Raw genomic sequence first — 20,363 nt, 5'->3', positions numbered from 1 at the left:
TAAGGATGAGACTAGATGAGACTAGATAAGGATGAGACTAGATAAGGATGAGACTAGATAAGGATGAGACTAGATAAGGACAAAACTAGATAAGGATGAGACTAGATGAGACTAGATAAAGATGAGACTAGATAAGGATGAGACTAGATGAGACTAGATAAGGATGAGACTAGATAGGGACAAAACTAGATAAGGATGAAACTAGATAAGGATGAGACTAGATGAGACTAGATAAAGATGAGACTAGATAAGGATGAGACTAGATGAGACTAAATCAGGATGAGACTAGATAAAGATGAGACTAGATAAAGATGAGACTAGATAAAGATGAGACTAAATCAGGATGAGACTAGATGAGACTAGATAAGGACAATACTAGATAAAGATGAAACTAGATAAGGGTCAGACTAGATAAGGATGAGACTAAATAAGGATGGGACTAGATAAGGATGAGACTGGATAAGGATGAGACTAGATAAGGATGAGACTGGATAATGATGAGACTAGATAAGGGTGAGACTAGATAAGGATGAGACTAGATAATGATGAGACTAGATAAGGATGAGACTAGATGAGACTAAATAAGGATGAGACTAGATTAGACTAAATAAGGATGAGATTAGATAAGGATGAGACTAGATGAGACTAGATAAGGATGAGACTAGATAAGGATGAGACTAGATGAGACTAGATAAAGATGAGACTAGATAAGGATGAGACTAGATGAGACTAAATCAGGATGAGACTAGATAAGGATGAGACTGGATAAGGATGAGACTAGATAAGGATGAGACTGGATAATGATGAGACTAGATAAGGGTGAGACTAGATAAGGATGAGACTAGATAATGATGAGACTAGATAAGGATGAGACTAGATGAGACTAGATGAGACTAAATAAGGATGAGACTAGATTAGACTAAATAAGGATGAGACTAGATAAGGATGAGACTAGATGAGACTAGATAAGGATGAGACTAGATAAGACTAGATAAGGATGAGACTAGATAAGGACAAAACTAGATAAGGATAAGACAAGAAAAGGATGAGACTAGATAAGGACGATATTAGATAAGGATGAGTCTAGATGAGGATGAGACTAGATGAGACTAGATGCGATAAAGATGAGATACGGGTGAAACTAGATAAGGATGAGACTAGATAAGGATGAGACTAGATGAGACTAGATAAGGATGAGACTGAATAAGGATGAGACTAGATGAGACTAGATAAAGATGAGACTAGATAAGGATGAGACTAGATGAGACTAAATCAGGATGAGACTAGATGAGACTAGATAAGGACGATACTAGATAAAGATGAGACTAGATAAGGGTGAGACTAGAAAAGGATGAGACTAAATAAGGATGGGACTAGATAAGGATGAGACTGGATAAGGATGAGACTAGATAAGGATGAGACTGGATAATGATGAGACTAGATAAGGGTGAGACTAGATAAGGATGAGACTAGATAATGATGAGACTAGATAAGGATGAGACTAGATGAGACTAGATGAGACTAAATAAGGATGAGACTAGATTAGACTAAATAAGGATGAGACTAGATAAGGATGAGACTAGATGAGACTAGATAAGGATGAGACTAGATAAGGATGAGACTAGATAAGGATGAGACTAGATAAGGACAAAACTAGATAAGGATGAGACTAGATGAGACTAGATAAAGATGAGACTAGATAAGGATGAGACTAGATGAGACTAGATAAGGATGAGACTAGATAGGGACAAAACTAGATAAGGATGAAACTAGATAAGGATGAGACTAGATGAGACTAGATAAAGATGAGACTAGATAAGGATGAGACTAGATGAGACTAAATCAGGATGAGACTAGATAAAGATGAGACTAGATAAAGATGAGACTAGATAAAGATGAGACTAAATCAGGATGAGACTAGATGAGACTAGATAAGGACAATACTAGATAAAGATGAAACTAGATAAGGGTCAGACTAGATAAGGATGAGACTAAATAAGGATGGGACTAGATAAGGATGAGACTGGATAAGGATGAGACTAGATAAGGATGAGACTGGATAATGATGAGACTAGATAAGGGTGAGACTAGATAAGGATGAGACTAGATAATGATGAGACTAGATAAGGATGAGACTAGATGAGACTAAATAAGGATGAGACTAGATTAGACTAAATAAGGATGAGATTAGATAAGGATGAGACTAGATGAGACTAGATAAGGATGAGACTAGATAAGGATGAGACTAGATGAGACTAGATAAGGATGAGACTAGATAAGGACAAAACTAGATAAGGATGAGACTAGATAAGGATGAGACTAGATGAGACTAGATAAAGATGAGACTAGATAAGGATGAGACTAGATGAGACTAAATCAGGATGAGACTAGATAAGGATGAGACTGGATAAGGATGAGACTAGATAAGGATGAGACTGGATAATGATGAGACTAGATAAGGGTGAGACTAGATAAGGATGAGACTAGATAATGATGAGACTAGATAAGGATGAGACTAGATGAGACTAGATGAGACTAAATAAGGATGAGACTAGATTAGACTAAATAAGGATGAGACTAGATAAGGATGAGACTAGATGAGACTAGATAAGGATGAGACTAGATAAGGATGAGACTAGATGAGACTAGATAAGGATGAGACTAGATAAGGACAAAACTAGATAAGGATGAGACTAGATAAGGATGAGACTAGATGAGACTAGATAAAGATGAGACTAGATAAGGATGAGACTAGATGAGACTAGATAAGGATGAGACTAGATAAGGACAAAACTAGATAAGGATGAAACTAGATAAGGATGAGACTAGATGAGACTAGATAAAGATGAGACTAGATAAGGATGAGACTAGATGAGACTAAATCAGGATGAGACTAGATAAAGATGAGACTAGATAAAGATGAGACTAAATCAGGATGAGACTAGATGAGACTAGATAAGGACAATACTAGATAAAGATGAGACTAGATAAGGGTGAGACTAGATAAGGATGAGACTAAATAAGGATGGGACTAGATAAGGATGAGACTGGATAAGGATGAGACTAGATAAGGATGAGACTGGATAATGATGAGACTAGATAAGGATGAGACTAGATGAGACTAGATAAGGATGAGACTAGAAAATGATAAGACTAGATAAGGATGAGACTAGATGAGACTAGATGAGACTAGATGAGACTAAATAAGGATGAGACTAGATTAGACTAAATAAGGATGAGACTAGATAAGGATGAGACTAGATGAGACTAGATAAGGATGAGACTAGATAAGGAGGAGACTAGATGAGACTAGATGAGACTAGCTAAAGATGAGACTAGATGAGACTAGATAAGGGTGAGACAAGATAAGGATGAGACTAGATAAGGATGAGACTAGATAAGGATGAGACTAGATGAGACTAGATAAAGATGAGACTAAAATTAGATAAGGATAAGACAAGAAAAGGATGAGACTAGATAAGGACGATATTAGATAAGGATGAGTCTAGATGAGGATGAGACTAGATGAGACTAGATGAGACTAGCTAAAGATGAGACTAGATGAGACTAGATAAGGGTGAGACAAGATAAGGATGAGACTAGATAAGGATGAGACTAGATAAGGATGAGACTAGATGAGACTAGATAAAGATGAGACTAGATAAGGATGATACTAGATGAGACTAGATAAGGATGAGACTAGATACGGGTGAAACTAGATAAGGATGAGACTAGATAAGGATGAGACTAGATGAGACTAGATAAAGATGAGACTAGATAAGGATGAGACTAGATGAGACTAAATCAGGATGAGACTAGATAAAGATGAGACTAGATAAACATGAGACTAGATAAAGATGAGACTAAATCAGGATGAGACTAGATGAGACTAGATGAGGACGATACTAGATAAAGATGAGACTAGATAAGGGTGAGACTAGATAAGGATGAGACTAAATAAGGATGGGACTAGATAAGTATGAGACTAGAAAAGGGTGAGACTAGATAAGGATGAGACTAGATAATGATGAGACTAGATAAGGATGAGACTAGATGAGAGTAGATAAGGATGAGACTAGATGAGACTAGATAAGGATGAGACTAGATAAGGACAAAATTAGATAAGGATAAGACTAGAAAAGGATGAGACTAGAAAAAGTTATATTTTGGTTTCATATGACATTCTCACAATCTTCTTCTGGATCATCCAAATGCGCTCTAGCAAACTTCAGACGGGCCTGGACATGTACTGGCTTAAGCAGGGGGACATGTCTGGCACTGCAGGATTTGAGTCCCTGGCGGCGTAGTGTGTTACTGATGGTAGGCTTTGTTACTTTGGTCCCAGCTCTCTGCAGGTCATTCACTAGGTCCCCCCGTGTGGTTCTGGGATTTTTGCTCACCGTTCTTGTGATCATTTTAACCCCACGGGGTGAGATCTTGCGTGGAGCCCCAGATCGAGGGAGATTAACAGTGGTTTTGTATGTCTTCCATTTCCTAACAATTGCTCCCACAGTTTATTTCTTCAAACCAAGCTGCTTACCTATTGCAGATTCAGTCTTCCCAGCCTGGTGCAGGTCTACACTTTTGTTTCTGGTGTCCTTTGACAGCTCTTTGGTCTTGGCCATAGTGGAGTTTGGAGTGTGAGTTTGTTGAGGTTTTGGACAGGTGTCTTTTATACTGATAACAAGTTCAAACAGGTGCCATTAATACAGGTAACGAGTGGAGGACAGAGGAGCCTCTTAAAGAAGAAGTTACAGGTTTGTGAGAGCCAGAAATCTTGCTTGTTTGTAGGTGACCAAATACTTATTTTCCACCATAATTTGCAAATAAATTCATTAAAAATCCTACAATGTGATTTTCTTGATGTTTTTTTCTCATTTTGTCTGTCATAGTTGAAGTGTACCTATGATGAAAATTACAGGCCTCTCTCATCTTTTTAAGTAGGAGAACTTGCACAATTGGTGGCTGACTAAATACTTTTTTGCCCCACTGTATATAGAAATCCTATTGCACAGTGGGAGAGGAGGGGGAGGTGAGGGGTGAGATTAGAGGGGGAGTAGGAGGGTTGTTGTCTCTTCTCCTCTCTGTAGCTGGCTAGAGAGGTTTTTTGGTGGCGGCTGAAGCCTTTTATGCTGTCTCCTGTCTCCTTGTGTCTCCACAACCAGACCCAGGCCCCAGCCCAGCAGGCTGGCTGTGGAGACACCAGGAGACAGGACAGGCAGGCTGGCTGTGGAGACACCAGGAGACAGGGCAGGCCAGGCTGGCTGTGGAGACACCAGGGGGCAGGACAGGCCAGGCTGGCTGTGGAGACACTAGGAGACAGGACAGGGCAGGCTGGATATGGAGACACCAGGAGACAGGACAGGCCAGGCTGGCTGTGGAGACACCAGGGGGCAGGACAGGCCAGACTGGCTGTGGAGACACTAGGAGACAGGACAGGGCAGGCTGGATATGGAGACACCAGGAGACAGGACAGGCCAGGCTGGCTGTGGAGACACCAGAGGGCAGGCCAGGCCAGGCTGGCTGTGGAGACACCAGGAGACAGGACAGGCCAGGCCAGATTGGCTGCAGGACTGCTAGGCTCCAGCATGCTGGTTCTCAGAAGACCATAGCAGTCGTCATAACTAAGGCCATAACACTGATCCTAAAACTAACAGCAGAGTAGACAAAATTAGCTACTGGGTTTCTGCATTCCAGAACTCTCTGGAACACCTCAGAACTCACACCAGAAACAGCTACTGGTCTTATAGGAGAAGAGGCACATGGACAAAAAATATTAAATGGAGAAAATATGGTGACAGCATTTTTGTTAGTCATAAAGCCTTTGGAAAAACCGTCACCCTCATCTTCTTTCTCTGTGTTTTTGGATATTCAGTTGATTGAGATTGCTTTTATTAAGGCAGAGCAACTAGCCAAGAGGCACAATCCTTCTGCTCCTCTTGGTCTGAGAATAACATATCACATATCGCATCACGTCATATCAAGTCACATAATTCTAATTGTATCTCAACATTTCACAAACATCATATCAAATTAAATCATATCAGGTCATATCGTCATTCTGTATCAGAGTACAGAGATAGAGACATTAGCCCAAAACTCTAAGAGTCCGACAGGCACACACTGCCAAGCCCTATACTACACTACACCCTCACAGACACAGATCATTTAGACTGAGGAAGAGATACGGCCTGCTAACCAGTAATAGTCCGTATCTCACTGTAACTAACATCATTTGCATTGGCCAATGTCACTACAGACTGATTTAAGACTTATTGGAACATTACGGGCGTATAATCAGGAGCTGTGATATGACTCAGACCAGGCTTTCTTTGAATTGAGCGATAAATGATAGTTTGTCACAGAATTACTGCTAGTTGACTGGCATTGTGACAGTAGCTTTGGCACTTATAGGGCATTTAGTTTGAATGTTAATGGAAATCTCATCTCTTCTTCTATACGCACCCAAAAATTATTTATCTTACATTTTGTGCACAAATTTGTGTACATTCCTGTTAGTGAGTATTTCTCCTTTGCCAAGATGATTCATCCACCTGAAAGGTGTGGCATCTCAAGAAGCTGATTAAACAGCATGGTCATTACACCGGTGCACCTTGTGCTGGGGACAATAAAAGGCCACTTCAAAATGTGCAGTTCTGTAACACAATACAATGCCACAGATATCTCAAGTTTTGACAGAGCGTGCAATTGGCATGTTGACTGCAGAGCTGTTGCCAAAGAATTTAATGTTCATTTCTCAACGCCGTTTTAGAGAATTTGGCAGTACATGCAACCAGCCTAAAAAATGCAGACTACGTGTAATCCCGCCTGCCCAGGAGGGGGAAAAAATATTCGGATTCCTATTCCCTCCCAGGCCCACTCGTGGCTGAGCCCCTGCCCAGTCATATGAAATCCATAGCTTAGGGCCTAAAGAATTTATTTCAATTGACTGATTTCCTTCTATGAACTGCAGCTCTGTAAAATTATTGAAATTGTTGCATGTTGCCTTTATATTTTTGTTCAGTATACATTTGTTATATGATTTAAGCCAGTTTTGGGTATATATACACTACCGTTAAAAAGTTTTGGGTCACTTAGAAATGTCCTTGTTTTTGAAAGAAGTATACATTTTTGTCCATTAAAATAACATCAAATTGATCAGAAATACAGTGTAGACATTGTTAATGTTCTAAATTACTATTGTAGCTGGTAACGGCAGATTTTTTTGTGGAATATCTACGTACATAGGCGTACAGAGGCCAGTTAACAGAAACCATCACCATCATACCCATTATCAGTAACCATCACCATCACACCCATTATCAGCAACCGTGTGTTCCAATGGCAGAAACAAAGTACTTTCTTCTGAAACTCCTCAGTCTATTCTTGTTCTGGGAAATGAAGGCAATTCCATGTGAGAAATTGCCATGAAACTGAAGATCTCGTACAACGCTCTGTACCCTTTACAGAACAGCGCAAACTGGCTCTAACCAGAATAGAAAGAGGAGTGGGAGGCCCCGGTGCACAACTGAGGAAGAGGGCAAGTCCTCAACCGGCAGCTTCATTAAATAGTACACGCAGAACACCAGTCTCAACGTCAACAGTAAAGAGGAGACTCTATGATGCTGGCCTTCTATGCAGAGTTGCAAAGAAAAAGCCATATCTCAGACTGGCCAATAAAAAGAAAAGATTAAGATGGGCAAAAGAACACAGACATTGGACAGAGGAATTCTGCCTAGAAGGCCAGCATCCCGGATGACTTACCAAAACTATAGTTTGTTAACGAGGGATTTGTGGAGTGGTTGAAAGGGGAGTTTTGATGACTCCAACCTAAGTGTATGTAAACTTCCGACTTCAACTGTATATAACTGGGGGATTCATATAACTGGATTCAGTCTGTATATAACTGGGGTGGTTGAACCTAGTGGTTCCAGCATTGGGCCAGTAACTGAAAGGTTGCTGGATCGAATCCCCCAGCTGACAAAATTTGTGGAGTGGTTGAAAAACAAGTTTCAATTTCTACAACCTAAGTCTATGTAAACTTCCGACTTCAAGTTAAAAATCTGTCGTTCTACCCATGAACAAGGCAGTTCTTAACTTACTTCACGAGTTAAATAAAGGTTACATTTAAAAAAATTAAAAAATGTAACGTGAGTCTTCCTGGGTATGACGCGACAACTTGGCACACCCTTCTTCTCTGAAGATCCTCTCAAGCGCTCTCAGGTTGGATGGGGAGCCTCGCTGCACAGTTATTTTCAGGTCTCTCCAGAGATGTTCGATCGAGTCCGGGCTCTGGCTGGGCCACTCAAGGACATTCAGAGACTTGTCCTGAAGCCACACCTGCGTTGTCTTGGCTGTGTGCTTAACGTTGTTGTCCTGTTGGAAGGTGAACCTTCGTCCCAGTCTGCCAGACTGCTTTGTAATAGACAGACAGTCCCAAGTCACATGGAACAACAGAGTGAAGAATACGTACAGTCATTTAGGTGTGTTTAAAAAAAATATATATTTCACCTTTATTTAACCAGGTAGGCCAGTTGAGAACAAGTTCTCATTTACAACTGCGACCTGGCCAAGATAAAGCATAGCAGTGTGAACAGACAACACAGAGTTACACATGGAATAAACTAACATACAGTCAATAATACAATAGAAAAAGTCTATATACAGTGAGTGCAAATGAGGTAGGATAAGGGAGGTAAGGCAATAAATAGGCCATAGTGGCGAAATAATTACAATATAGCAATTAAACACTGGAGTGATAGATGTGCAGAAGATGAGTGTGCAATTAGAGATACTGGGGTGCAAAGGATTAAGTGTCTGCCATCACCTGCTGGATGTTAAATACGCTGAATATACTGTATCACCACAGCAGGTAGTGCCCGTTTACATGAGGGGTAACAGATGTGGTGTGTGTAGGGTGGAGGGGGTGTTGTCTGTACACATGTGCGTCAAATCAAAAATCAAATCACATTTTATTTGTCATTTGTCCCATGTTATTTGTCACATACACGTGTTTAGCAGATGTTATTGTGGGTGTAGTGAAATGCTTGTGTTTCTAGCTCTAACAGTGAAGCAATATATAACAGTAATATTCAACAATTTCACAACAATACACACAAATCTAAAGAAAAGGAATTAAGAATATCTAAATATTTGGGCGAGCAATGTCAGAACAGCATAGACTAAGATGCAGTAGAATACAGTATATACATATAAGATGAGTAATGCAAAATATGTAAACATTATTAAAGTGACTAGTGTTCCATTATTAAAGTGACCAATGATTCCAAGTCTATGTATATAGGGCAGCAGCCCCAAATGTGCTAGTGATGGCTATTTAACAGCATTTAACAGTCTGATGGCATTGAGATAGAAGCTGTTTTTCAGTCTCTAGGTCCCAGCTTTGCTGCACCTGTACTGACCTCGCCTTCTGGATGGTAGCGGGGTGAACAGGCAGTGGCTCAGGTGGTTCTTGTCCTTGATGATCTTTTTGGCCTTCCAAATGTGTGTATAAAACACCTCCTACGCTCTGTGTTAACTACTCATTTATACAATTAATGCGTTAACTACCCTGTTTGTATACAGTTAATGTGTGTGTGTGTGTATCTCGTTGTTGTACTGATGATGATAGATGGTTAGTTAACCCAGGGCTGAGGGGGAGTCCCCTGTCCTGTCACTCTCTATTGATTGGTTGGAAATCTAAAGGCAGCTGTAACTCGGACAATCAGTGATGTGTTTATTGCTCTTCTCTGCGCCAATCCATGTTGAGCAGACATCAACACTAAATTACAGAGAGGTTAATGAGCCGAAACAACACAAACCACCAGCCTACAGCAACCACTTACCCCCCCCCCCCCCCCCCCCCCCCCCCCCACACACACACCACTGTGGAGTGGTTAAACCACTGTGGAGTGGTTGAAAGGTGAAAGGTAGGGGCGTGTGTGTGTTTCGATGGGGGCTCCTGCAGACTCCTCCTACTCATGATGTTCTAATGAGGTGGTGGAGGGGAGTGGGTGGTGGAGGAGAGTGGATGGTGGAGGGGAGTGGGTGGTGGTGGGGAGTGGGTGGTGGTGGCTGAGACTTATAGCAGCCACCTGCAGATGTAGAGGTAGGGGTCCACAGTGGCCCCCAACTTTCTATAGTCGTAGTTTTCCTTAGTCTCAGACAGACTGCTCAGCAGTGTGAACGCATTTCTGCTAATTAGTTGCTAATGTGGTTATCATACAGAACTACAAATACCTGTCTCAAGCTTCATGTCATCAGGGCCATGATGACCTCGACGAGACTGAAGATTGAGGCAAAGGTAAGAATCTCTAGATTAACTATTTAATGTTAGTAATTAATACATTGGCTAAAGTTGTTTAAATTGTAAATGCCTGTTATCTAGCTTGTTAGCTCATGGTTACCTAGTTAGCAACATTAGCCTGGATAGATTAGCAGTCTATTTGTCTAGCCATTTAAATGCATGAGTTTAGATTTCTTTGGCTTTTATAAACCAACAATCTAGCTTGCTAGTGAACTAGCTAGCTAACTTAGATGGTGAGAAGCTAGGGCTAGGCGTTCTTGATAATGTTTGTTTGTGCCTGTGGGTGATGGGTGGGTTTCCTACTTCAAGTACAACTTGACTTGTAGCTACTCTAGCTAGATGTGATATTTTAGTCTGGATTTTTGAAAGGTTTTGGAGATGGACTGATTAGCATCCTCTCGAGTCTTTACAGCGGGAAAACATTGATATGTTTACTGTTGCCCTCTGGACAGCAGATCATGAGTATAGCTAGTAGGCGGGGTGGGGGGTATTGATATATAATGCATGCTCCACTCAAGTTGAACTTGTTGACTGATGCCACGGAGGCGGCTGCTAAGAAGGGAGCAGCTGCGAACCAGAAGACTGCAGCCAAGGCAGCACTGGTCCACACCTGCCCTGTCTGTCGGGTGAGTAGTATTGGTTGGTACTGTATGTGCCTTTAGGTTCCTCTCAATGTGTAGGCTATTGTACTGGTTGCTTAGTGACAACTTTGAATTCAAGCTAAGCTACAGGTTGTTAACTTCCTCCATTTTGTAGTTGACCTTTATTCACTGAACAAAAATATAAAACGCAACATGCAACAATTTCAAAGATTTAACTAAATTACAGTTAATGTCAGGAAATCAGTCAATTGAAATAAATAAATTAGGACCTAATCGATGGATTTCACATGACTGGGAATACAGATATGCATACAGTATGTTAGTCACAGACACCTTTAGAAAAAGGTAGGGGTGTGGATCAGAAAACCAGTCAGTATCTGGTGTGACCACCATTTGTCTCATGCAGCACGACACATCTCCTTCACATAGAGTGTATCAGGCTGTTTAATGTGGCCTGTTGTCTCACTCCTCTTCAATGGCTGTACGAAGTTGCAGGATATTGGCGGGAACTGGAGCACGCTGTTGTACTCGTCGATCCAGAGCATCCCAAACATGCTCAATGGGTGATATGTCTGGTTAGTATGTAGGCCATGGAAGAACTGGGACATTTTCAGCTTCCAGGAATTGTGTACAGAGCCTTGCGACATGGGGCCGTGCATCATCATGCCACCGCCACATGGGGCTCTCTGTTCACAACATTGACATCAGCATACCGCTCGCCCACACGACGCCATACTCGCTATCTGCCATCTGCCCGGTACAGTTGAAACTGTGATTAATCTGTGAAGAGCACACTTCTCTAGCGTGCCAGTGGCCATCAAAGGTGAGCATTTGCCTACTGAAGTCAGTTACGACTCCTAACTGCAGTCAAGTCAAGACCCTGGTGAGGAGGGCAAGCGCGCAGAAGAGCTTCCCTGAGACGATTTCTGACAGTTTGTGCAGAAAGTCTTTGGTTGTGCAAACCCACAGTTTCATCAGCTGTCCGGGTGGCTGGTCTCAGATGATTCCGCAGGGGAAGAAGCTGGATGTGGAGGTCCTGGGCTGGCGTGGTCACATGAGATTTGAGGAGGGTTGGATGTACTGCTAAATTCTCTAAAATGACTTTGGAGGCGGCTTATGGTAGAGAAATTAACATTTAATTATCTGGCAACAGCTCTGGTGGACATTCCTGTAGTCAGCATGCCAATCGGGTCGAGAATTTCAAGTTCCTTGGTGTCCACATTGCCAACGAACTATCATATGGTCCAAACATACCAAGACAATCGTGAAGAGGGCACGACAAAACCTTTACCCCCTCAGGAGACTGAAAGGATTTGGCATAGGCCCCCAGATCCTCAAAAGGTTCTACAGCTGCAACATCGAGAGCACCTGTTGCTGGTTGCATCACCACCAGGTATGGCAACTGCTCGGTATCTGACCATAAGGCGCTACAGAGGGTAGTGCGAACGGCCCAGTACACCACTGGGGCCATGCTTCCTGCCATCCAGGACCTATATTGTCACGCCCTGACCATAGAGAGCCAGGTATTTTCTATGTTGGTTAGGTCGGGGTGTGACTAGGGTGGGTCATCTAGGTAATTATATATCTATGTTGGCCTGGTATGATTCCCAATCAGAGGTTGCTGTTTATCGTTGTCTCTGAATGGGGATCATATTTAGGCAGCCATTTCCCCTTTTGTGCTTTGTGGGATCTTGACTATGGATAGTAGCTTGTTAGCACTATTATTAGCTTCACATTTAGTTTTTCTTCTGTTTTGTTTGTTGAGTTTATTATTTATTAAACATGTGGAATTCTACACACTCTGCGCCTTGGTCCAATCATTATGACGAACGTGACAGAAGATCCCACCAACAACCGACCAAGCAGCGTGTCTGGGAGGTAATGGCATCCTGGTCTTTGGAGGAGATTAGGGAAAGAACATCCTGGACTTGGCACGACATAGTGGCAGGAGAGAAGAGCCTTCCGTGGGAGCAGGCGGAAGCAGCGAATGAGGGACAGCGACGAAGTCGGGGAGGAAGGCCACAGAAACGTCAAGAAATTTGTTTGGGGGGGGCACATGGAGCAGTTGGCGGAGCCGAGGAGTGAACCAGAGCCAGTCTGGGAGAAGAAGGAAAATTTGGAGGAGAGAGAAATGGGAGAGTTGTTGAGTTGGTGGAGGACGCAGGGATTTGGAATAAAGGAACGTGTTGTCAGTTTGGTGCCACCTGAGTCAGCTCCCTACCACCTGAGTCAGCTCCCCGTACTCGTCCTGAGGAGTGTGTTAAAGTTCCGGAACAATTGATGTCGGCTATACGCACCATGTCTCCACAGCCCGGTAGCTTCACGTTTAGTTTTTCTTCTGTTTTGTTTGTTGAGTTTATTATTTATTAAACATGTGGAATTCTACACACGCTGTGCCTTGGTCCAATCATTATGACGAATATATAATAGGTGGTGTCAGAGGAAAGCCCATAAAATTGTCAGAGACTCCAGTCACCCAAGTTATAGACTGTTTTTTCTGCTACCGCACGGCAAGCGGTACCGGAGCGCCAAGTCTAGGGCCAAAAGGCTCCTCAACAGCTTCTACCCCCAAGCCATTAGACTGCTGAACAACTCATAAAAATAGCCACCGGACAACCCCCCCCCCCCCCCCCCTTTTACACTGCTGCTACTTGCTGTTTGTTACCTATGCATAGTCACTTCGCCCCCACCTACATGTACCTCAACTAGCCGGTACCCCTGCACTCTGACTCGGTACCGGTGCCCCTGCACTCTGACTCGGTACCGGTGCCCCTGCACTCTGACTCGGTACCGGTGCCCCTGCACTCTGACTCGGTACCGGTACCCCTGCACTCTGACTCGGTACCGGTACCCCTGCACTCTGACTCGGTACCAGTGCCCCTGCACTCTGACTCGGTACCGGTACCCCTGCACTCTGACTCGGTACCGGTGCCCCTGCACTCTGACTCGGTACCGGTGCCCCTGCACTCTGACTCGGTACCGGTGCCCCTGCACTCTGACTCGGTACCGGTACCCCTGCACTCTGACTCGGTACCGGTACCCCTGCACTCTGACTCGGTACCGGTACCCCTGCACTCTGACTCGGTACCGGTACCCCTGCACTCTGACTCGGTACCAGTGCCCCTGCACTCTGACTCGGTACCGGTACCCCTGCACTCTGACTCGGTACTGGTACCCCTGCACTCTGACTCAGTACCGGTGCCCCTGCACTCTGACTCGGTACCGGTGCCCCTGCACTCTGACTCGGTACCGGTGCCCCTGCACTCTGACTCGGTACCGGTGCCCCTGCACTCTGACTCGGTACCGGTGCCCCTGCACTCTGACTCGGTACCGGTGCCCCCGTATTTAGCCTCTTCATTGTTATTCTTCTTGTGTTACTTTGTATCTTTACTTTTTATTTTAGCCTACTTGGTAAATAATTTCTTCTTCTTGAACTACACTGTTGGTTAAGGGCTTGTAAGTAAACATTTCACGGTAAGGTCTACACTGTTGGTTAAAGGCTTGTAAGTAAACATTTCACTGTAAGGTCTACACTGTTGGTTAAAGGCTTGTAAGTAAACATTTCACGGTAAGGTCTACACTGTTGGTTAAGGGCTTGTAAGTAAACATTTCACTGTAAGGTCTACACTGTTGGTTAAAGGCTTGTAAGTAAACATTTCACGGTAAGGTCTACACTGTTGGTTAAAGGCTTGTAAGTAAGCATTTCACGGTAAGGTCTACACTGTTGGTTAAAGGCTTGTAAGTAAGCATTTCACGGTAAGGTCTACACTGTTGGTTAAATGCTTGTAAGTAAGCATTTCACGGTAAGGTCTACACTGTTGGTTAAGGGCTTGTAAGTAAGCATTTCACGGTAAGGTCTACACTGTTGGTTAAGGGCTTGTAAGTAAGCATTTCACGGTAAGGTCTACACTGTTGGTTAAGGGCTTGTAAGTAAGCATTTCACGGTAAGGTCTACACTGTTGGTTAAGGGCTTGTAAGTAAGCATTTCACGGTAAGGTCTACACTGTTGGTTAAGGGCTTGTAAGTAAGCATTTCACGGTAAGGTCTACACTGTTGGTTAAAGGCTTGTAAGTAAGCATTTCACGGTAAAGTCTACACTTGTTGTATTCGGCGCATGTGGCAAATGAAGTTTGATTTGATTTGCACACTCCCTCAAAACTTCTGACATCTGTGGCATTGTCAGGTGTGACAAAACTGTACATTTTAGAGTGGCCTTTTGTCATCCCCAGCACAAGACGTGCCTGTGTAATGATCATGCTGTTTGATCAGCTTCTTGATATGCCACACCTGTCAGGTGACTGGATTGTTTTGGCAAAGGATAAATTCTCACTAACTGGGATGTAAACAAACTTTTTAGAGAAATACGCTTTTTATGAGTATGGAACATTTATGGGATATTTTATTTCAGCTCATGAAACATGGGACCAACACTTTACATGTTGTGTTTATACTTTTGTACAGTATATATGCAGACCTGAAGAAATTTAAGCAGCACTTTGAAAGCACGCATTACAAGTCTCAAATGGTCCCAGTACTGGTTGATGTGCAGGCCTAAGTGGCCACACACACTCAAATGGACCTACAGCTGGGGTAAGATTCTTTCATCATTCACACACAGTAGACATAGTGTAAACCACCATGTTGTCAACAAAATGCTGTCCTCAATGCTATTGTCTATGGTTCAATTTGTGGAAATGCTGTGATGACTCATTGTCTTTAATGTCACACAATGACCACGATTTGAATGCTGCAACTGAGATGGAAGGACGTCGAGGGACACTCTGAGGCCCCGAGTATGACTGGACATGGGGTAACAACAATCTAAAGGGGTGTTGAAGCACACCAGCACCACATTTCATGTTTATTCCATGGCCAACCATCCCTCTAGCTACCCTTATTCCACACTATGCCTTTCATGCCCCATGGTCCCTCAACTTCAGACCCTTTTAACTCTCCATCTTATCGCTGTAAACCCACCCTACGTTCACCCAATTTCCCTATGCTGCTTCCTTCACTTGTTCTTCTCCTGATTTGATCATATCTAGACTCAGAAACACATTTAAAAATGTTTTGGTGTACTGTTTTTGCTACCTTTCTTTCACCTATGTAAATTCTGTCCTCCTGCTCATCCTGGGGTTCAGACTGAATGCAATGGTAAAGGTGCTGCCCACAATAGCTGTGTTTAGGCATGGCTACATGGACCTGTTACACTAGAAGGGTGTTGATATAGCTGTGTTTAGGCATGGCTACATGGACCTGTTACACTAGAAGGGTGTTGATATAGCTGTGTTTAGACATGGCTACATGGACCTGTTACACTAGAAGGGTGTTGATATAGCTGTGTTTAGGCATGGCTACATGGACCTGTTACACTAGAAGGGTGTTGATATAGCTGTGTTTAGACATGGCTACATGGACCTGTTACACTAGAAGGGTGTTGATATAGCTGTGTTTAGACATGGCTACATGGACCTGTTACACTAGAAGGGTGTTGATATAGCTGTGTTTAGGCATGGCTACATGGACCTGTTACACTAGAAGGGTGTTGATATAGCTGTGTTTAGGCATGGCTACATGGACCTGTTACACTACAAGGGTGTTGATATAGCTGTGTTTAGGCATGGCTACATGGACCTGTTACATTGACAAGAAGGGTGTTGATATAGCTGTGTTTAGACATGGCTACATGGACCTGTTACATTGACTAGAAGGGTGTTGATATAGCTGCGTTTAGACATGGCTTCATGGACCTGTTACACTAGAAGGGTGTTGATATAGCTGTGTTTAGGCATGGCTACATGGACCTGTTACACTAGAAGGGTGTTGATATAGCTGTGTTTAGGCATGGCTACATGGACCTGTTACACTAGAAGGGTGTTGATATAGCTGTGTTTAGGCATGGCTACATGGACCTGTTACACTAGAAGGGTGTTGATATAGCTGTGTTTAGGCATGGCTACATGGACCTGTTACACTAGAAGGGTGTTGATATAGCTGTGTTTAGGCATGGCTACATGGACCTGTTACACTAGAAGGGTGTTGATATAGCTGTGTTTAGGCATGGCTACATGGACCTGTTACACTAGAAGGGTGTTGATATAGCTGTGTTTAGGCATGGCTACATGGACCTGTTACACTAGAAGGGTGTTGATATAGCTGTGTTTAGGCATGGCTTCCTTGTTTTGAGTCTGTTAGGTGTGTTTCTCATTCTGCTGGAGTTGACCTAGTATTTTATATAAAAGCTACCTTACACCTTCAGTTGTTTCTACATTTGTAAGTCACCAACCAAAAATTACAATATGCTGTTTTACATGGTGTTATTTGTGCTGGTCTAAAATCAGAAGAATCTGTGTGTTGTTCTCTGATAGGAATAATAGTTCATATGGTGATCTTCGATGTCCCAGGTTTGTGGCATTGATGAAGAAATCATTTCATCTTTACTTACATTCAGATGTTTATATGTTATGTATAAAAGGCACATGCATGCATTGTTTACTATTTAGATTTCATGAAAACAATTTAATTGTTGGAGTTAAGGTGTGTGGTGGTTATTTCTTTATTATCAAATGAGGAGAGACAAACTCATCACACAAGTCAGATTTATACATAAACAAATCTTAATTCACTTATTAATAAGGAAAGCAGGTCACACCACACACACAAGTGAATGATGTGAGTACCCTGCAATAGTGATGGCTGGTCAACAAACCACCCTTATATGATTCGTTGAGAGCCCCGACACAAAGGAAACAAAGCTCTTTTATAGCAAAGATACACCCCCTTAGTCTACATGACAAACAACAGATGTGTGGAATGGGTCATAATGATTTGCATAAAATAAATTGACAATTCACAGCAGACAGTATCTGCTGTAAAGACTGTTCACATTGTGCGGAAACCAGGGTCTGGCCCCCAAAAACAAAGTTCCTCTCATCATTATCCATACCGGAGCCATATCTATCCTGGTACCTCCCAGCACGCAAACAACAACTCATGCTATGGAATGCGGTCTTTAGGTTTTATCACCAAAGGCATGGTAAATCCACGGTCAGCATTGAGCCCCCAGAGGCCCAATTCAGAAGACCATGCCCAGATGACAGTGTTATAAGACCCCTATTATATTCCACAAAACAACCATTTGATGCAATAACAGTATTATAACACCATCTTGTAATTTCGCTCTCACAGGTGTTTGACGTGATTGATGGGCAACTGTTGCATTCTGGTAAAAACCATATGCTTATTCATTCATGATTACGGATACATTCTGCAATGAGTTCATTTGGCTTTGAATCTGCAACATGTCAACAAGTTAGTTCTCAATTGCTTTAATACAGCAGTGCATTCTAACACCATGCCAACTTATTCATATAGCTGGCTGACAGCAAACGTGTCAGCTAGAGATGAAGTGCAAGAGCTTTCAGGGATTTGTAGTCTACGTGCAAGAGCTTGCAGGGATTTGTAGTCATGATGTCTACTTGATGCTAATTAGCATTTTGGAATCTGAGAGTAAAAAGAGTTGAATTTATAGATAAAAGCCTCCTTGTCTGAGAGAGATTTACACGAGAGCGAACCATTTCCATGTTTGACTGCTAGGTTTTATGATGCGTCCACTGTGGGGCTCAATTGTGTAGGTAGGGGGGGGTGTATGTGTGTTTGTGTGTATGGGTGTATGTGTGTATGGGTGGGCCATGTGAGTGCTTATATTTGTCCTATTTCACACAAGTACACGTCCATATTGAGACACCCTAGGGGAGTGGAGTCATGGCCAGGGTCTCCCATTATCAACGGTGACCCTGGTGCAATTAGGGTTAAGTGCCTTGCTCAAGGGCACATCAACAGATTTTTTTACCTTGTCGGTTCAGTTCTAACTAGCAACCTTTCAGTTACTGGCCAACGCTCTAACCACTAGGCTACCTGCTGCCACGTGTGCATGTAGTGTGAGTGTGTGTGTATGTGTGTGTGTGTGTGTGTGTGTGTGTGTGTGTGTGTGTGTGTGTGTGTGTGTGTGTGTGTGTGTGTGTAAATCATACATCTAACCTTGGATCCCACACTAGGGTGATAATGTTACTTGATCTGTGTACTATAAGCAAGGCCAGCTATACAGTGACACATAATCTTCCATTATCAGTCATGTAACGTCATTATAATGGCTAAGAAATATAGACTAAAAGGCTATGTCGATGGGAAAACCATCTCTCAATAGAAAGGAAGACATATCCACACAGTAATGGGGACTCAATAATCATGGATTGCTTGGGTATAGGATTCAACGCGTCTTTTATTGTAGGAGGGGAACTCATCTTCTCCATTGTATTGCATTCTACAAAAATGAACGCGTAGCATAAAGATAAATATTGTCTTCCTGGTTGCCTTCAGTAATGTTGTCATAAAAGATCACCCCAGTTGAGCGCATAACGTAATGCAGTTATGATGTATAATTTCTCCCTAACATCATCATTCCGTTGTAGCCTAGTACGTACTCACACACAGACGTTAGGAGAACGATGGTGACACAGCAATGAAACAGTCATTACCTCTATCTTGTCTTCTCCTCTCCCTTTATCCAACTACCCCTCCCTCAAAGCATCCTTCCATTAAATCTATAGAAGACTAATGTATGGTGCTTTCAGCACCTCGTGGTCGTACCGAGAAGAGCCACACAAAAGCACATCATTCCCGACTCATTCCCGAGCCATTAACAAAGCCTCGACAGACAACTTACTCACCTCTCACAATGGCGAGTAGGCACAGCATCCGCGTCCAAGCGCCCATCGCTGCTCAGCTGCGTGCGTATGTGTGCGCTCCGAACCAAAAGGTGCTCACTCGATCCTCGAATGCCTCCGGAACAGACGCAGTGCACTCTTCTTGATATTCCTTTATTAATTCTTCACTCGGTACCTGTCATGGTTCCGTCAGGTCTTCTCAGTACAGACATAGTTTTTATTCGTGTCTAAAATCTCCAGGTATACTTAGGAGTCGAGCCGAGCGGGATTGGCTGTCCGTGTTGTGCTAACAGCCTGGACTCATAGACTAGACGTAACATAGTAAATGTAAATCCGGGATACTCAAATTAGTCATGTTATGTTTGGTGTGGTTACATAAGATAGAAGGTTACTTAAGGCAAAAACTAAAGTAGGGTGGTTGGTCCGGGTGGATGGGTGGACGTTTAATGTGAAGGTTGATGGGTGGAAATAGAACGCAAAAGTATAGCAACCCAAAAGTTGCATTTCGAATCTCATCACGGACAACTTTAGCATTTTAACGAATTACCAATTTTGCAACTTCTTATGACTTTTGATCAATTTTGCAACTATTTAGCATGTTAGCTAACCCTTTCCTTGACCCTAACCTTAACTCTTAATCTAACTCCTAACCTTAACCCTAAACCGTAGCCTAGGTAATGTTACTGTTAGCCACCTAACTAATGTTAGTGAAAACAAATTGGGAATTTT

The 20,363-nt window shown here is 42.8% G+C and overlaps 1 protein-coding gene across 1 annotated transcript in view; it reads right to left on the bottom strand.

Moving 5' to 3' along the window:
- chrnb2 (cholinergic receptor, nicotinic, beta 2) overlaps positions 1–19,916 on the bottom strand; it is a 39,269-nt gene extending 19,353 nt beyond the window's left edge. The window contains exon 1 of the mRNA XM_021621651.2: positions 19,638–19,916. Within this exon, the coding sequence (XP_021477326.2) occupies positions 19,638–19,683 (46 nt within the window). The 5' untranslated portion in view covers positions 19,684–19,916. The remainder of the gene's footprint in view (positions 1–19,637) is intronic.
- Between the last annotated feature and the right edge of the window lie 447 nt (positions 19,917–20,363).

Source organism: Oncorhynchus mykiss, chromosome 2 (assembly GCF_013265735.2).
Source record: "Oncorhynchus mykiss isolate Arlee chromosome 2, USDA_OmykA_1.1, whole genome shotgun sequence".
In the NCBI taxonomy this organism is placed as follows: Eukaryota; Metazoa; Chordata; class Actinopteri; order Salmoniformes; family Salmonidae; genus Oncorhynchus; species Oncorhynchus mykiss.
This window is presented reverse-complemented; position numbering and strand designations above follow the sequence as displayed.